This window comes from Festucalex cinctus, chromosome 2 (genome assembly GCF_051991245.1).
Source record: "Festucalex cinctus isolate MCC-2025b chromosome 2, RoL_Fcin_1.0, whole genome shotgun sequence".
Lineage (NCBI taxonomy): Eukaryota > Metazoa > Chordata > Actinopteri > Syngnathiformes > Syngnathidae > Festucalex > Festucalex cinctus.
This window is the reverse complement of record NC_135412.1, coordinates 35,779,071-35,798,770: the sequence shown is the minus strand read 5'-3', so window position 1 is coordinate 35,798,770 and position 19,700 is coordinate 35,779,071. Positions and strand designations below refer to the sequence as shown.

General features: G+C 41.1%; 1 protein-coding gene and 1 long non-coding RNA gene across 2 annotated transcripts in view; both read right to left on the bottom strand.

Moving 5' to 3' along the window:
* The window catches only part of mtcl2 (microtubule crosslinking factor 2), a 72,375-nt gene that overhangs the window by 7,310 nt on the left and 45,365 nt on the right, over positions 1-19,700 (bottom strand). The window contains exons 6-20 of the mRNA XM_077514873.1: positions 13,194-13,361; positions 12,956-13,109; positions 12,347-12,887; positions 11,318-11,618; positions 11,011-11,214; positions 8,738-8,875; positions 7,196-7,300; positions 6,617-6,847; positions 5,744-5,860; positions 5,500-5,667; positions 3,998-4,147; positions 3,760-3,861; positions 1,382-1,443; positions 1,155-1,302; positions 87-644 (exon numbers count right to left, since the gene is read on the bottom strand). Coding sequence (XP_077370999.1) covers positions 87-644; positions 1,155-1,302; positions 1,382-1,443; positions 3,760-3,861; positions 3,998-4,147; positions 5,500-5,667; positions 5,744-5,860; positions 6,617-6,847; positions 7,196-7,300; positions 8,738-8,875; positions 11,011-11,214; positions 11,318-11,618; positions 12,347-12,887; positions 12,956-13,109; positions 13,194-13,361 — 3,147 coding nt within the window. The remainder of the gene's footprint in view (positions 1-86; positions 645-1,154; positions 1,303-1,381; positions 1,444-3,759; positions 3,862-3,997; positions 4,148-5,499; positions 5,668-5,743; positions 5,861-6,616; positions 6,848-7,195; positions 7,301-8,737; positions 8,876-11,010; positions 11,215-11,317; positions 11,619-12,346; positions 12,888-12,955; positions 13,110-13,193; positions 13,362-19,700) is intronic.
* LOC144014689 (uncharacterized) lies at positions 16,462-18,154 on the bottom strand. The gene is made up of 3 exons (XR_013282539.1): positions 17,528-18,154; positions 16,858-17,088; positions 16,462-16,586 (listed from the first exon to the last, which is right to left on the bottom strand). It is a non-coding gene; the product is annotated as an uncharacterized LOC144014689 (long non-coding RNA).

The following is a 19,700-nucleotide window of genomic DNA, read 5'->3' as shown; positions in this document are numbered from 1 at the left end:
AACCTGAAAAAAAAATAAGTGCCATAAATGCTATAAAAACATTCTTACGGACCATTTAAATAGGGTAACAAAATGAGTTGACTTACAGGTTCCTTGCCAGATTTCCTCTCCAGAGACGAGGAGCGAATGGCTTGGCGCACACAGTTGGTCATCTCTTTCATGTCATCGCTCAAGTTTGCTGAAATCTCCCCCATTTCCAAATCGTGGAACGCCGGCGATGTCATCCCATCAGCCAGGCCGTTAGCCGAGCCGTCGTTGACCATAGCGGTGACAGAAGCGGCAGTGCATGCGCTCCTGCTGTCCAGCAGCTCTCGATGCTGCTTGGATAGCGAGCTCAGCCACTGTTCATAAGACGACGAAAAGGAGGACGAGGGCTGCTGCAGCTCAGCCTCAGAGACACTCGGACCGAGGGAAAAGCTGCCATTGGGGTTCTCGCGCATCTCGTTGGTCTCCCGCTTACTTCGTTGGTGCTCCATGCGGCGGACAGCAGGGGGGCTGTAGTACATCCGGATTCCGGTGCTTTCTGGAGCTGTGTGGCTCCTCTGGACGGACTCTAGATCCAGTTGTGAGCCCACCAGGTTGCTGCAGGAGACACTAGCGCTGGGGCCATCCCAAGTTTTACAGGTTTCCCCGACATCTGGAGTCTGAGAAGATCCATATCAGGGAAAGTTGTTAGGACCTCCACACTTGCATCTTTCGATTCAAAATGTCAATTATAGGGTATTTTCCAACATTTTTTTAAATTAGCTAAACTGCGCAATGTGTTTTCTTTCTGGTCCACTTAAAATCAAGTGATCGCCTGAGGAGATCTCAATTTGGTTTACATATGCCAACTGCTGAAAGAGATGGAGGGGTGTAAACCAAAAGGAAAACAGATTCATGTGACAGTTTCATCTGAAAAAGGTTCAAGTTTTATTCGCATCTGATGAGGCCTCCGTCTATACAACACCAATCCAACCAATCCAAAGCATAGTCAACGTCGCCCATTTTGTGTTTACATTGCACAGGTTAAACACAATTGTGAGTTAATTCTGTTTGCAAACACCAACAGCTGATTTGGACAAGAGAAAGTGACTTACAGATGTGAAAGCAACAGACCAGGTGATCTCAGTTTGATTAACTATTCACATATACACAACAATTGTGTTATTAACCTCATCATTCAGACAGGTCCAATTCTTCTTGTTGGAGTCACTCAGCTGTGGACAAATCACTGAAGGCGGAGCTTCTAACTGGAACAAGCCACTCAAGTCAGCTGTGGCCCGGAATGCTGGGTCATCTAGCTCTGGTGTGGATTTGGTCCTTTACAATAAAAACAGATTTTAATTCAAATGTGATGCTCACAAACACCCTCCATGTATGGAAACTGTTGAGTGTTTACCTTGGTGATCCTGCTCCATTGGTGACATGCACGTCTGCAGAGGACTCAGAAGAAGACTTTGACTGGGGAGACAGAGAAAAACGCACGATGTCAGTCTTCATGATATTTGAACGCACGGATGTTCTGGCCATTCCCTCCCCTCGCCAAAAGTCAGCAAAAACTGCATGGATGAATGCAGAATTTTGCACATTTTTTAGGGGAAGCAGCTACAGTATTTTGTATTGTGTGCCACAATCCCTATATCCTTTGTCAAGTTTATTTTACACACACTGTGCAGATGGGGGCGTTAAAGTCCAAGTTTAGAAGAGAATCAAATGTAATCCATTTAGTGATATCCACTTACTGTAGTGTGCACGTAAGGGTGCAGCAGAATGGCATCTGGTGGATGTTCAACATGTGTTTAACCAAATCAAATAATTAACATCCCCTCCTTAAGACTTGAACAATCACACCAGTTTCTTTATTTTTACATGTGGGTTTGGCATCAAAAAATGATATGGGACCAGATATCAACATTTCAGATATTATTTCCAGTTATTAACATCTGGATCTGATAAATAATTCACTTCAAGGTAAAGGTTAACCTTGGATTCATCAGTTCATAAAACTTTCTGCCACAATTTTCACATTCCAGCCTGGCCTTTACATACATCCATACTTCCGGTTACAAAATCTACAAACTTTACGCCTGCCCTCTTGAGGTCATTGCTGATGTCACTAACAAATGTTTTGGAGGCTTCTCAAAAATGTGTATTTCTTCAACGACTATTGATTTTATCTACCCTTTTGACGTTACAAACAGCTGTACAGGCTATGTTCAATGTTTGTGCATTTGCTCTGATTGATTTTTCATCTCTTTACACAACTCGCTGAACTATTGTCATACTGAAATGCGTATCCGATCCGATTGAAATTCCTGGAAATGATGTCAGTGTCAAACCCAAAAGTTTTCAGTCACACTATTTTTTTATGGCGTGTTCAGAGCCAAAACTTATGCCAAGGACAACAGAATTGGCAGGAACACAAGTCTGCATCTTGGCACCCATTTTGCTGAACATGTGGCCAGTCATTTTTCTCTATAAGCAGGCCAATCACGGTGTGGCTTTGATATCACTGAAAATGATATGAGTACTCATACTTATACATTGTAGTGCTAAATTGTAGGGATGTAATGATAGCCAAATGTCACAATATGATATCATCACAATGTGAACCTCACAATATGATAACTGTGGGGAGGTTGGAGATTAAAATAATCATGGTACTGTATAAAAACTCATGATATTGTATTTAAAAATAAAAAATTGAAAAAAAATACAGTATTGTGTTTTTAATACACAACAGTGACAAAAAACAAACAAACAAACAATCAATAGCCTACAATCAATAGCAACACTCACAATTGAGGGAGACATTTGCTAATGCACACAACACATTGTGAATTGAGTCAATTTGTGAAAGAATCTCAAATGTGTTAGGTTTTCCTTCATGTGTCCATTAACATGGTTCATAACTCATTCACTGCCTTTGACAAGTATATTTGTCAATTATATTTTTTTAGACCGGGGATAGATGGGAAGAATCTGATTATGCCCCACTGTAAATGTCAAACTTGGAAACAACTTTACTGATGCCCAACCACCGGTAGATGACATCATTGCCCCATTTTATACGAAATAAACATAGTTTCAGAGTCCATGGGAGAAATGGCTTTATCTTGGCAAACCTACATTTTTCTACTGACAATTATAAAAGAATGGGACGAGGCAAAAAGTAGGGATCTATGCTCTCACTTGATAGATTCGGTTTATATATAATTATTGAACGTAATATCTTGTGGGTATTGAAAATTTTGAAATTCTCTAAAATGGCTGGCAGTGAATGTTAAAAGTAGGTGTCCAAAAACATGCCCAATTAAAATTAAACTGGACTAATAAACTAACCACCAGAGGGTACTGGAACAGCATATATGGAAAACAACTTGGACTTTTCAAATGATGTGCTGCTTTTAATATTGTGGAATAATGACGACGATATTGTGGAAGTTTTAATATCACAATATCATATCACGGCTATTGTTACATTCATACGAAACTGATGCTGTCATGTCATAGTATCAGTAATGACTCTTCGCTTTGCTGAAAAACTCCTGTCGAAAGATGAAGGCTGGAAAAAAGCCTGACTCTCCAATGGGGTCTTTTTCTGAATTATCAATAAAATATCCAATATAGCATGGAACTGTTGTGAACCATGACAGAAACACATCTGATGAAAGGACTGCCAAGGAAAGTCTTATCACGCCATCGTCCACTTTCAACTTCCATCATCTCGAGGCACACACACACTTCTTATCTTTGACATTTTCCACACACGCATACCTTGGTCTCTCTCAGCCTCTGCTTCCACTCTGCTCTCTCCTGGCTGAACCGCTCTAACAGCTCCAACTTCTCCCTGCCCCAGTTTCTCTCTCCGATCTGAAGCTGTCATGGCAGAGAGACAAAAAAAAAAAGAAAAAAGAAAAAAAGAGGATCATTGATCAACATGCGCTTTAAACAGTCTCTAAATAAGAATGCCGTCTGTCTGTCTGTCATGTAAGTAACACCCAAGCACGTCCACCTGTTTGGTCAAATCCATCACGGCTGCGTAGGACTCAGCGAGAAGGTGCTGGTGCTCCTCACGCTCCCTCTTCAGTGCCACCTTCAGGTCTGGCGGGTCCATTGCATCAGGAGAGGACATAGTGGCTGCTTTGGGTAGTTTGGTTTCAAGCTAGGAAAGAAAAAAAAATAGAATTATGTTTAAGAGATTGAACATTTAAAGATGTGTTATTTCATCCATTTTGCTGATGTCATGGTAATCATATCAGAATAAATCCAGGAATTTCTGGATAATTCTAGTTCAGCTGATTGAAGTTAGGGGCCAGGTAGGTCCATGTATGGTGCTAATGGGCCCGTCCAGTAGCCAGTTGTGGAATATGACATGCAGGTTTAGCCCAGATTCTGCCCCCTGTGGGGGCAAAGGGTTCGTTGTAATGTTGAAGGCGGCCTAATGAAGCATTTCTTCCAAACGCTGCCAACCCATAAACGCGAGGCCACTTAAACGAACAACTCGCATTTACTTGTTTATGAGAGGAACCTCGCCGCTCGCCATTTAGCTCAAATTCAATTTGTGTTATTTATTCAACTAAAGCTCACACGCAAGGGTGAACAACAACAGCAACACCAATCAAAGTGTTATAATACAACCCATTCAGGTTCAGCTTTTGAGAATCTGTTGAAGAGGTCTTCATTTATTTTAAGTGGCGTTTGGAAGGTGAGACTATAATGTCTAAATAATGCATCAATCAATCATTATGACTTTTTAAGATATTTCTTTTTAGAAGATGGTTCTTTTATATATTGCTACTTTTAGATATACAATTTAGAGTGTCTTTCTTCTGCTTTGTGGGCTTTGTAACAGCTCTTTGAAGATTTTTTTTTTTTTTTTATTTGTCAGCTTTTTTGACAGATTTAGACAACAACTGGGAGTTTGTAAGACCTTCCAACGGCCAATCAAGGCTATTAAGTGTAATTTTATCTGACCAATTAAGGCCTTCAATAATGAAAATCTAATTAACACTTCTTCAAGATCCACAGACACTCTGTGTTAAAATTTTGAACTCAGTCCATGATGTAAAGTGTGCTATAAATTAAACATAGATGAAAAAGTTTCAGTGAGCCATGTGTCAAACAGGAAGTCGGCCACTGTTTGAAGTGGTTTGAAGCCATTTTGGGCAAATTCCGGGACAGCACTTTGATAAAAATCTAACTCGCGAAATGAGTCCTAATTGGAAGCGTGCATACTTAGACCAGTGAATTCCAACCTAACCAACTCTGTTGCGACGCGTTAGTGTGCATTCATTATATCCAATTTCACTTAATTGGTCCAAAGATACTGCTAATAATATACTATATCTTGATTTATCTATCAATACTAGCCTCTGACAGGCTGAACAATTAGCTGAACAAGCTGCTGGAGAAGATCAAACACATTTTTGTTGCTGTTAATATGATTTATTACTATAGTTGGTGTCTTTCTTATACAGTGAATCATTAATAAGAGCACGTCTTCCCCTTCCCCACCTGTGTGATGAAGCTTTTCAGTTCGGTCCTCTCCACTTCCCATGATGCCTTGGCCTTCGCAAACTGCTGGGTGAGTTCCTGGGAGCCTTGCCGCTCCTGCCGCAGCTCACCACTCAGGTCCTGCAGCGCCACCTTTAGGTCTGCCAGAGTGCTGCTCACAGCACTCAACTAAAGAGCGAAAAATGAATCCATGTTTAGAGTGTGGTTTGGAAATAGGCAAGCGTTTACGCATATGTGTGCTAACCTTGATTGTTGGGACAAGTGCTGGTTCGTCACCATCGGTCTTTTTCCCAGTTAAGTGCACCGGACTTGGCAGGTTGTCTTCTTCCAATAAAAGGTAGAGGTCCTTTAGGTTGTTCATCTAGTTAACCAAACAGAGCAGGATTGCTGACCTCAACTTTCAATGATGATAAAACATTTAGCATATGGTCTTCAATATAGGATTTAGATTTATTTTGTAGCATGTTATGATAAAAGGACTTGCTTGACAATTAACTCATTTGCTCCCAAAAACGTATAAATACGTTCTATTTTAAATGTTTTAAGTGTCCCAAAGACGTGTTTATACGTTTAATTTTTTTTTATTTTTGATGCTAGACCACATAGACTTTGATGCAGCCTCTCAAGCGCAAAGAACGGTTGAAGAAATGGTAGTTATTACACAAACGGCCAGCAGGTGGCAGCAGCGCAAAGGAGATCAATCAGGGCCATGTTGGGAAAAAAAAGTTCAATTCACAATTCTATTGTGAATGATGAAACTTAGCTATATTCTAATGCTAAGTGCTGCAAAATTGAAACAGATAGAAATATAGTTTTTTTCCAGATGAAAGAAGAGACTTTAATCTTTCTTTTGGTAGGTTCCAAGTTTTTAAGATAGAACACAACATTCTGCAATAGAGCACAATGTTCTGTGGGCCTTCAAAAAAAAACAGTCAAAATCCAGTAAAACAGCCGGGGATTGCTTCTGTGAAAATGGATGGGAGTGAACGAGTTAAGAAATGATTTCCCTTAAATGTTTCACCTTGAGTATTTTTTTTTTAGTGTAATATTTCCAACTTTTTTGCTGACACCAGATGTTACAATCTAATATTTGAAAAGTTTTTTGTTCCCCCCGTACCTCCAGGATGTCTTTCCACTCAGTGTCCTTCTTGCATCCCATCCTCCAGTGTTTGAGGAAGCAGCGTAGCTTGAGGCTGAGCAGCAACAGGGCTTGTTTGAGATGCTGCGACTCCTGTACCAGCAGTGTCCTCTCTTGGCCCCATAACTTGTGCTGGAGCCGAGCCTGCAGGCCTAAACTCTGCAGCTGGAAGTCCCGGTGGAGCAGAGCCTTCTGCTGCTCCTCGTGGAGCTGAGAAATTGACAGTTTGAAAAAGTTACAGAATTTGGGCCGTTTTTCATGCTCTTCATGATGATTTGAAGGATCTGATTCGGTCATGAGGTGACCTTATTACAATATTATGTTTATGTTGCAAATAAATAAACTGTCCGTGAACAATTTGATTATGATGATCAGATAGTGTGGTCATCGACAAAATGAATTTTGCAGTCAATGCATGTATATTGTTATGAGATAATTAATTGAAAACACACCATTGCATGCATATTAGGATTATTTGGCCTTGTTAGAGGTCTAAGTGCTATTTTACTTTTTCAGAGAATGATTTACCAATGTGTGACTGTGTGACAAATGACAGACCTGTGAGAATTTCAGTGTCATTTCTCTCTGAGCCTCCGTCTCCTTCTCCAGCTCCTCTTGAGCGGAAGCATCTGCCTCGCACGGCTTGGCACGGGAATCACTGGACTGGACAGGTTTGGGGAAGAAGAGAGTTTGGACGATGCACGATGAGAGTGGACATGGAAGCAAACAAGGTGGCAGGTATGCAATGAAGGGGAATGAATAAACAAGTGGAGGAAGCAACAAAACAGTGTGAGGAATGCATACAATAACGCAACACACAGTAATAGTTTTCTCACACACTAAAGAAAATTAACCGAACATCTTTCCATCTTTCCAGCACATAATGTACTGAAAAAGAAAGAGCCATCTGCTAGATCTGGTGGGGTACTGCTGCCATTGCCTCACAATACATCCAGTAGTAAGAGCACAATGTACTCAAATTGCTATCAAAAGCCCCTTTCACACTGCCCATCAAAACATGATTTATTTATTTTTTTTGTTTTTTTTCCAGTTTGCTGTCCTTTATGAAAGAGCAGGGCTGTATTAAAAAAAAAAAAAAGTCTGTGCAATTCATTAGTCAAAGGAGCCAGTTGTATTTGTGCATCCCCCTCTAATGTGGTAAGTTGAATTGATGGTACATCGCTACAATAGACAGTCAAACTCCAAATTGGCTGGTAGCATCAGAGGCGGAAAAATGGTTGAATAACTTACTATTAAACAACATTCCCAGAATGACATACATTGATTTAATTTTAGCAATATATTACATTCATAAATTGTGATGGATAACTAATCAATTATACATTATTTTCTATAGCGCTTGTTCAAGTGGGGGAGACCAAGCATCTTGTTCACAGGCGAGGGAAGAATGAAGCGGAGATTGTGCATTTTGAGATTTGTCTCCAAATGTAAAGTTAAATAAATACATAAATAAATACAATCTATTATTATTAGTAGTAGCAGTATAAGATCGACTGTGATGAAAAATTCTGCATCTGTCTGTTGTGGTGACAAAGGAGCTGAGCCCAAAGACATAGTTCTCAACCTACCGGTTAATGTAAGTTCCCAACCACCCCTGTGGCCACAAACTGTGGATCGTGACCAAAATCACGAATACCAGTGGCTCAATTTAGTTTATTTTGCAGGCTATCCAAATTCTACCGCAGAGCTAGGATGAGATACTGGGTCATCTGGGAGGGACTGAAAGCAGAGTCGTTGCTTGCCTCATCCATCAAGAGGATCCAGATGAAGTGTCTTAGAGGTCTGTTGAAGATGCCTCCTGGACACCTGACTGGTGCATATTTATGTAGACAGGGCAAAAATGCCGACGGATCCTGATTCCCGCGCTAGCAAAAGCCTTGTCTGCCACTTGTAGATGGACTTACACTGTTTGTGAAAATAGAGCTCTAACTCTTCGGGCTGGTCTGTGGATCCCTCCAGAAAAGCACTATTTCACTGAGTGTGAAAGTCAGAGCAGCTCTTACTGTTACGCCACTGCTGCGAAAATTTTTTCCCCAAAAAAACAAGCGTCCTGTGATAAATCATAGTACTGTTACTTACAAGTGCATCTTGTGTCTGCTCCTCATCCTCCTCTGCTTGCTCAGTGTGCTTTTTTCTTTTGTTGTCATCGTCCGCATGACCGTTCTCCTCCGTTTCGTCTTTGAACCCTGGTAGCAACTGGTCCCTACAATCAGGCTGCTGCATTCATGCGTGGGCGAGTCAATGAAGAAAGAAATGAAAAACAAATACACAAACGAAGAAATCATAGAGAACAGAAGGCGGGAGGAGGTGGAAAAGCAAGCCAAAACACAACAATAAAAAAAATTAAAAAAACATGTGAATACTCCATATACACACACATACAAAAAAAAGAAAAATAATTGGTGGCTTTCACATGACAAAAAAAAGGATGTAGAGGAAAAAGATCTTGGTCAGAGAAGAGAAGGAGAGAGTGGAGAAAAAAAAGAAAAGCAAAACAGAGGAAATAATGAAAGGCTGAGGGAAGGACAGCCACAGAAGAGCACACAAGAGGGCAGAAGGAGGGAAAAGGGGAGAGAAGGACAGACAGCAAGAGGAGTACGGGTGAAAGGTCAAAGCGAGGGACACGACACAAAGCGTTGGAAGGAAGATTGAAAAGGTGGAACAAGAGATGTGAGGTGTGATGAAGATGGGGGGGGTGAAAATGGTAGAGAGGGAGGGCAATGTGTGGTGAAAGACAAAGTGTTGTGGTGCAACAGGGAAGGAAAGGAAGAAAAAAGGAGGGTAGGGGTGTTTGGACTCAGAATTGGCCTCGAATGGAGTCTAAAAATGATTTCACTTAGCTCAAAAATTATATCACAATTGAGTTCAAGAAAAATGGTGAAATAGAAATGTGATCTTGTAAAGGGCATTTAATGCAAATTGTTCAACATGTATTTTTTTTCCTACTAAGGTATACTGTATTTCGAAAAAGTTTTAAAATATATACATAAATCTAAAAACATAACAATTGTACAGAAATGGGATATTTACATACTGTTTTGCTGTTCAAGGAAAAAAAAAAATATTGTACAGCCCATTTGATTGGGTTTTCATGGCTTTGTCGAAAACTCAATTGGGATGTTATTAATATCAAAGTCCTTTTAATGCAGTCCTTCTCAATTATTTTTTGTTGTTTAGGAGGGCTAAAGAAAGAAGAAAAAGCTTTGTGAAAAACTCTCTGCTTCGATAATAAGGATCAATTGTCTATACGCCTCTACAGAGGAAATAATCTTGCACACTCTCCGATAATGGGAACGCCACTGCCACCTACTGTAGTGAATGTGCAATTGCACATTATTCTAGTACAGCAATAAAAAACAAAACAAAACAACCCCCCCCAATTGAGAAGGACTGCCTTAATGTATCACTTACATTTTACAATGATGCTAATTAACATATCACTGGCGTTGGGCTGAAACCTCCCATGTCCAAATTTAGTGAATTTCATATTTTGTTCCACAAATTAATTCAGTCAGTCCTCATGTGGGTCTAATTACAGTATTATAAAACATCCCATTTTATACTATCCATCCATCCATTTTCTTGACCGCTTATTCCTCACAAGGGTCGCGGGGGCTGCTGGCGCCTATCTCAGCTGGCTCTGGGCAGTAGGCGGGGGACACCCTGGACTGGTTGCCAACAAATCGCAGGGTACACAGAGACGAACAACCATCCACACTCACACGCACACCTAGGGACAATTCGGAGCGCCCAATTAACCTGCCATGCATGTCTTTGGAATGTGGGAGGAGACCGGAGTACCCGGAGAAGACCCACGCGGGCACGGGGAGAACATGCAAACTCCACCCAGGAAGGTCCGAGCCAGGACTCGAACCGGAGACCTCAGAACTGGGAAGCGGACGTGCTAACCACTCGACTACCGTGCCATTTTATACCATGAAAATAAATATTAAATCAATGACATGCAACAACAACCAGGCTCCATTTGAGGCCTACAGCAGTGTCTAAAAATTGGGTTAGGAGGTTGATCCAACTGCGTGCAGAGGCCACAGAGGGAGGCTTACATTAGCAGCTCAACTCTGACTCATGTAACTCTCGCAAAGCTTTTTTTATTTTTTCGGACATTGGTAAATCTATCCCCCAAAAATATATGGATGATTTTTATGACAATGAGTCAGATTTGAATATGCATTGTAAATCCATTGCAAGAACGATGGGATTTGGGATGGTTAAATCAACCCAGAAAGTAGGACTAGCAGAGTGCAGGGAAAAGAACTGAAACTAAAAAGCTTACAAGAAAATAAACAGAATGAAAAAGAATGACGACAATGAGTGAACTTCGTTTGTTTTACCTTCTCTTCTGCAGTGTTGAGCGCATCATGCTCATCTTCAGCGCAGGATGACGAGGTCAAAGAAGACTGACCCTCACCAAGTGAGGATTTTCCCAGGCTGTCGACACGCTCCACAAAGACCTGCAGCTGACTGTGCAGGGCCTGAAGCCTGCTGGTCAGAGCGCCGACCAGAGGCCTGTCAGCCAAGTCGGAAAGCTCGGAGATCTATCGGGGGCACAGATGGTCAATGACACATTTGTGACGTGTGAGCGTGTGTGTTGGATTACTTCAAAGCAAACTTCAGAGAGGGGGGAAAAAAAAGAGATACCTGACAGTGAGGCTGCGCTTTCTCCAGGTCACAAGATTCTGCTGCCTCGTTGTTGCAAACGTTGTGATAGATGGACGGTGAGGACGGCAGGCAGTTGGACTCCGGGGCGGTGAGGAGCTGTATGGCCGTGGAAACCAGGCGAGCCTGGTCCCTCATGGCGAGCAAAGCATCATGGTCCTTCAGCCCAAGGAGGCCGAAGGTTGAGGCTTTTGGCCTGGCAGTTTTGTCCATCTTGCCGTTTTGTTCCGTGCTCTCCTGTGAGGCGTTTTCCACCCCTAACGGCTCTTTGCGGTGTGGTGAACTAGTGGAAAAAGGCAGAAAGACTGTTAAAAAACAGTACTATCTGTTAACTTTTATTTTTACAGTGTCTTTTTCTTTGGTCTTTTTTCCCACAAGGCATGGGTGAGCAAAGGGTGGAATGGATTACCTGCCCAATAAAGTGCGCCAAAAAATGATTAGCAACTACTGCTAATATTTAACTCATTCACTCCCAACCATTTTCACTGAAACAACCCCCTTCACTCCCGGCTGTTTTACTGGATTTTGATTGATTTTGCAAGGCTCACAGAACATTGTATTCTATTGTTATAAAAACATGGAACCTACCAAAAGAAAGATTTGAGTCTCTTCTGTGATCAGGAAAAAAATATATTTGTATCTGTTTCCATTTTGAATATATAATACAGCTAAGTTTCATCATTATTCACAAACCTGGTGAAGAAAGCACTGACAAAAAGAGCTTGTTGCAACATGGCCCTGGCTGATCTCGTATACTTTGCTGCCACCTGCTGGCCGTGTTTTTTTTATTTTTATCATTGCGATAAGTCAACTCTTCATGTCAGAAGCGGCATCAAAGCCTTCTGTATGCTCTTGCATTAAACGAAAAACAAAAAAAAACCCACACACACACAATTGCGTTTTTGGGAGTGAAGAACAAAGTATTAAAAAACGTATTTACCCGTTTTTGGGTTTGAATGAGTTAACGGAATCAAAACTCAAAGACTAAAGTACAAGTCATTTTGACAGTACCTGGTAGGGAGACACTCAGCTGAATCTCCAGCCTCTTCGTCCGTCTCCAGAGCCACTCGTAAAGATGAGGAGGAGGCTGGAGCCTGGTAAGAAGCCAGGTCACACCGCTGCAAGTTGGACAGGAGCACTCGGTTCTCATACTGCAGCTTTTTCACTTTCCCGCCTAGCTCTCCGATCTGATGCCGCGCTACTCGAAGTTCTTCCTCATGGGGGGACGCATCCGGGCTGATGAGCACGGCTCCCTCCTGAGCTGAGTGAAGCGATCCATCGTGAAGCAGCCTTTCCGACAGCGATGTCACCGAAACGGAAGCGAGGGGCGCCGTCGGCGGAGGCAGCTCGGATTTATAGCGGTTGATTTCATTCATCAGGAGTTTGTTCTGCTCTTCCATCTCCATCAGGGACCTCCTCAGGAGCTCCGCCTCCTCCTCCACAAACTGGAGGTGTCTCTGAAGCTCCATGACGTTCTCAGATGAAGCGCTTACCCCGACGACTGGCCCTGTCCCCGAACCTCCTCCAATACCACCAAGTTCCTGAGGTCCATCTTAAGAAGAACAGGAGTGATGTTACGCGTATACATAAAATTACAAACATAAAGTGGGATAAAGCTACCTTGTGGCCCCTTCATATCGTCCATCTCAGCTCGGAGACCTCTGTTCTCCACCTCCAGCTCAACAATTCGCCGACTCAGCAGGTTGGCCTCCTCTTCCACAAGCTTCAGGTGAACTCTGACCTCTGCCTCACGGGTGTGTGGGGAGTCAGCAACCTGACAGGAGTCAAATAAAATGAGCTCATTTTGAAGGATTATTTTGTACAAATACAGTGATACGGAAAGCGCAACAATTAATACCTCCTCTACCGTGATGGAGGCGTCAACGTCCCCGTAAAGGGACCTGTATTTGGCCAGCTCCTCCTTCATGGCCTCGCTGTCCTTCACCAGTTTGGTCAGCTTCTTGCACATCAGGGCCGATTCCTCTTTGGCGAAGTGGAGCTGACACTTCAGGTCTGAGCTGTCCTCCTGTGGTGATTGAATAAAAGACAAGCACAACATAGTGAGCACTCAGTCCCAATGGCACAACTTGCTGCAGCTTTTTCTTTATGGAACAAACACTTGGAACGAGTCCTATAACAAAAGTCTAAAGAGACTCTATTTAAGTAAGGTGACTATAACATCACCTAAGTCACTGACAACGCTAAAATTGCATTTTTTTCACAAACTACAGTTCGACAAAGAGTTTATTTGGAGGTAATTCATTGGAAAATATGGTTTTGTAGCTGAAGCATAACGAGAACTCATAGTGCGGAAGAGAGAAAAGAAAATAGCAACGCTGAGCAATTCTAATTTCCACTAAAACATACTGATCCAACTCCAACATATTCATGTAATTAATCACTAAGATGCATTTATTTTGAGGTAATATATACAGGTAAATGGGTGTATTCCAAATGCTCAAATGTATTCTATTGGCGGACGGTACTACAGTACTTTATTTTATTGTGGAAAAGACAACACAGGTGTTGAAGGTGGTTAAACTAGAATTTAAAGGATAAAAAAGTGGTTTGATATAAATAAATTATCTTTAAATTAGTGCTGTCAAACGATTTAAATTTTTCATCTGATTAATCACACTTTAATTTTGATTAATCACGATTAATCAGCTAAATTACTTGCATATTTGGCTAATATAAAATAAATACATAATACCGTAATATTTTGACATTAACGCATTTTATTATCTGAATGTCATTTGCAAACATTGATTAAATGCATGTGCGCAATTGCATGCATGCGCGTATATTGCTCAAAATGTAACAGCATCATATCAATTGGGTGCAATTCAGCAATTATTCATTAATTAAATGCAAATGACTTTTTATTAATCTAAAGTCCCATCGGGGTGTTTTTCAAAGTGAAATTTACCACCGACTGGAGTCACCCCGCAAATTTTGGAACAACAGGCGTAGGAAATGCCGTGCATTGACCTAATCACTCACCTGCTCAGCCTTCAAGGTAACATCCGCGGTTACGTTCAAGGCTCAAGTGCGCTTGAAAAAAATAGTGCGATTAATCTGCGTTAATACGTGATTAATGCGATAATTTTCTGTGATTAATTAATCTATTAACGCTTTAGCTTTGACAGCCCTACTTTAAAAAAAAAAAAAAACCTTTATGGTATTCAGTAACAGATGGAAAGATACCGACGCTTCAATTAATACAGATAATATTGAAATCAATAGAGTAAGAGAAACCAAATTTTGGGATGTTATTTTGGATGAAAATTTGAGTTGGAAATCACATAGAAAGTATATCATGATGAAAATAGCAAAAACAATAGCTCTGTTACACAAAGTAAAGGGTTAACTGGATAATAAAGCACTGTTCATTTTATACAACACAATGATTGTTCCATATCTGACCTACTGTATTGAGGTTTGGGGAAACATAAAACGTATAGGTCGCTTGCACATCGTAATGCATCATGGGAGTTTTTCCTTCGGGCGCCATATTGGGTGTCCGCCGGTTCACAAGGTACACTCGCGAGTTACACGGTAGAGCTTATCAACCTGATGTAATTTTCGCAGTATTTTCACGATTTACCGAAAGATCAAAAACAACGATACAGGCAGAAGGTGTCTCTGTGTGGCGGGATTGATCCTAATTACGTCCTGACCAAGGGTGATTTTTTTTTTGACGGAGAAAGCTTGCTGGCCAAATGTGACATCTCTGGACATCTTTCCCTACCTCGTGTTGACAACATGCTCCATAACACGCCAACAAATCCCTGGAGGCTTACAATTATTTTGTAAGCGGGTGGATACAGAGTGTAAACTTTAACATCGCATCAGAAGAAACGGTTGCTGTTGCACGTAAGTAAACCACATGGTGTTGGTAATTCTGCACACAAAAATGTTGATTTGTTCTCAGGCTTCCTGTTATCATTGTGTTTACATGCACAGCTGGCTTTACCTGATGTGGTTTTTCTAATCATTTTATAACAGGCAAATATGGCAGAGCGTATAAGAATAAAAAGTAACTGCACAGCCTCCCCGTGGCTTAATTAAATTTAATGCTACCCTTTCACTAGTTACATGTTACTTAATCAACTTATTCTAAATGGTTAAGGTTAACCACTCTCAGAGGACGTATTTTTAGTTTCAGTTTCCAGTACAATAAAACGTGTTCATGGTAACTACTGAGCATACTGACAGCTTTTCTTATGATCTCACGGTTAAGGAGGCTGTCACAACACCCAATTTCTGTCTGGTGCCGGATGGCAACAATTCCCATCACTTGTCACGACAACACCAATAGTATTACCAGGTATGTATGGCTTTAGTTTTTGTAGTTTCTTATTTAATTCTATGTTTCATATTTTCATTACAATGTTTGTAATATTTTCAGATTCAGGCACAGATGAGTTTAACTGGACGGACTTCTGCGACTTTGTGGTGTGGACAAAGTGTGATTGAGCGAGTCCACCCAGATCGCTCGTTTTGGCCAGCTGGAAAAGCCAGTTTTTTTTTTCTTCCCCAAAGTCCCCTCCTTACCTGAACTGCTCGGGAGAGCATTTACTAGATCAGCAGTGGACTTCCAGTGTTCCTGCTCAGCCGCTGTCACCTACCACTTGCTCATGTACTTCAAAGATGCGGAATAAAGTAGTTTTTTGTGCTGCAGCAGATTGTAAAATCAAATGATATCACTTGAAGTGTGCCAATCTAGACTGCCAAAAGGACAGTGGTTTTGTGGGGAAAGTGTGAAACAAGGATTATTGGGAAAACTGTAACACAGTACTGGTACTTGTCTTACATTAAACAAATTTAAAAGAGAGCAACTTTTTCCTCTGTACATAGCATAATGAAAGTCATTGCGTACCCCATCAACATTACATCATACCGTCATCTCAGGATGGTAGGCACCTGTGCTAAAATAAACTACATTAATTAACAGTTCAATTTTTAACCCTGAAATTACTACATCTAATCATTCACTTCATTTTTTGTGCTTTTAGAAATAATAGAGATTTATGCCATTACTTTAAGAGGGACCATATTGCACATTGAGTCAAATCCTGTCATTTGTATTATGTATAGCTTTGTAAACAAACCCAACAATAGAATTTGTATAAACGCTGCCTTTATTAGCGCCAAACAAACAGTCGCATGTTGTCCTCCTCCAATGCTTTGATGCTCGCCTTCGTTTCCATCATGTCATTGGCAATCAAGTCGGTGTGGCATGAGATCCCTAAAGAAAAAAATAAATACAAAATCACAAAAAAATACGGTACCAGTAAAAGGTTTAATATAGTAAAGTAGTATAGTTTTTTTGTCAGTGTAAAAGAAATGTACACATTTTGTTGCATTTTTTAATGTATGAACATTGCTACAGGCAAATACTTATTTCTATAAACACTTCCAAATGTCTCTAAAATATAAGGTGCGTGTACACACACAAACAAACACATACATTCACTCATGCATACAATATATCATGTAATGAATTCTGAGTGGCATACCAGAGTCAATGATGTCAGCAGTACTTGAGGGTACAGGTTACTGGAGCCATCTGGCTGCATAACTGCAACAATCTCTGCCACTTGGAGTCGTCTTTTCTTTGCTTGTCTCTCCTGTGCACGTTCATATCTTGGCACCGACTGGGCTGAGACATAGATGTTGTAACTTGGGACCCAACTTTAATGTTGGAGCCCAGTCGGGATGATTGGACAGAAAAACGGGCGCAGGGCGACCTGTTAAAATAAACAAATATATAAACAAATAAAATATGGAAAGACTGGTTATTTTACCGCAGTAGGGTGGCCGTGAATAAGTTCTTTAGCATGATGTGTAGGTTACCGGGGGTCTGTTTTCTTGCATCACCCCCGGGGGTCTGTTTTCTTGCATCAGCCCCTTCTGTCTCTTTTTTTCCAAGTTTACATTTTGCCACCAAAAAACATGTTATCGGCATTAAAAGCCCAAGACTAATCAATCCAATTTCAGCAGTAAACACTTTGCACTGACACTACTTGGGTGAAAATGTTCGATGTTAGCTTTCGGCTAACGTCCGCTAGCCAGCTTGTACTACCGAACTTGCTTGCTCATGAATCCAAAACATAAGCAACTTGCCCATATATGGGCGGTCGAAACGTTATTAATCCTCATGCATTAAATAAAGGTAAACAAGCTTACCGCTCACAAAGTGATCGCTGCACACACGAGCCCAAAGTAACGACTTCCCTCCGGAGTCCGCACTCCTCTGTCTCCAGGCCCTGGTTCCTAATTATTTTCGGAATTCGGAAAAAAGACCGACCATTTTCCCCCTTGGCTTTGTTCGAACAGCCAACGATGCAGCAACAATGTACCATTTTAAACGCAGAAAACAAACGTGATAGATACGTGTTAGACCGAATCGCTACGTAAATGGAGGCCACCCAGCATGGCGACTACGAGAAATCCGAGGCGGAAGTGACGACATGTGCAAGCGACCTATACTCAGTCAATACTTATATAGCAAAAAAAATAATAATAATTAAAAAGCCATAAGAATATTCACTAGAAAGGCATTTGGAGATCCAACAAATCCATCCAAGAAATCAGTTTTTTTCTTTAGTTAAAATTGTTTACATTTTATGAATTGGTAAATTAGGCGGCACGGTGAGCGAGTGGTTAGCACGTCCGCCTCCCAGTTCTGAGGACTCCGGTTCGAGTCCCGGCTCCGGCCTTCCTGGGTGGAGTTTGCATGTTCTCCCCGTGCCCGCGTGGGTCTTCTCCGGGTACTCCGGTCTCCTCCCACATTCCAAAGACATGCATGGCAGGTTAATTGTGCGCTCCAAATTGTCCCTAGGTGTGCTTGTGTGTGTGGATGGTTGTTTGTCTCTGTGTGCCCTGCGATTGGCTGGCAACCAGTCCAGGGTGTCCCCCTCCTACTGCCCAGAGCCAGCTGAGATAGGCGCCAGCACCCCCCGCGACCCTTGTGAGGAATGAGCGGTCAAGAAAATGGATGGATGGATGAATTGGTAAATTACAGTATTCTGTAAATTATGCTGAAGGCGCATAAAATGTTTCCATTGAGTATTCAAATGAGATTTGAAAAAAGAGAAAGCAAGTATAAGTTGAAAGGGAATGAAAAACAAGAAAACAAAAAACAAGATATAGGACCAGACTGATGGTGCGTTGTGTTTCCGTAAAAGGAATCAGGTTATGGAACAAACTTAATAAAGAAATAAAAGAATCCAATTCAAAAATTACATTTAAAAGAATGACTAAATAAATCCAGCTTATTAAAGAAATATGAACAAGATTAAGTTTGAACCTTATGCCATTACCATTTCTTATTGTTACGAATGTCAGAAATCAAATTGTAAACCGATTTCAGATGTGACTATAAGACGAGCTGTCACAATTTTATTTAGGTTTTTGTTGTCGTTGTTTACATTGTTTTTGCTAAATTACTTTATCTCGTAACTGAACTCTGGGGAGAAATGGGGCAGAGACAACAAGAGTTGTTGTCTTCTTTCTGCTCCATTTCATTCAACATTAAATATTATTGTTTTAGGTTGTCTTTTCTTTTTTTTCGTACAAATAATGTAATAAATGACTGAAATGAAATGAAGGCGCTGATACTTGTGGCTATTTGCTGTCTTGTTCCCATTCCCATAAGGATAGGACACACCAAGCTTTTCATTAGGATTGTGATGTGCATGCCAGTCCTATTCCAAGTGAAATTGATCTCAATGGGAAATTTTATTTTGAAAGTCATCCAAAGGGAGCTTTGAGTTACCACCGAGATGCAGATAAACATTTTCATGAGTCGATACTGACCCGAGGTAAACCGGTTCAACCACACCTCCCTGGCAACTCAGTGGGTGTATTTGCGTTACAGCTTGGGAAGTGTTTCCAAACACATAAAGTGAGATGAGGGGCAGCACATTCACGACCATTTATGGCATGTGCTTTGGACAGGAAGCCAATGAGAGGATCAGCTCCTTCTAGTCTTGACATGTAAAGTCTGTATCTCAGTTAAATGCTGGTTTTATCACTGCAATACAAACAATGTCAAACAATGAGTGGGCCAAAAATGTCAATAAATACCCACAAAGAAAGATAAAGGGCAGGAAATTGGCAGAGGTGAAGTAAAAACAATAAAGAATAGAGGAGCCATGGATTTATCTGCTTACGCTAGTATTTGTTTAGGCAGAGTGAGACACTTGAAGGACAAAATGTGCACACTTGTGCATACAGAAATTGTCCGATGAAGTTGCGTTGACCTAAAAATAGTGCAAAACGAGAGCGCAATGATTTCTATCCTGCAAAACGCATCAACTCAATCTCGTAATAATTGCAATGAATTAAGGAATAAACG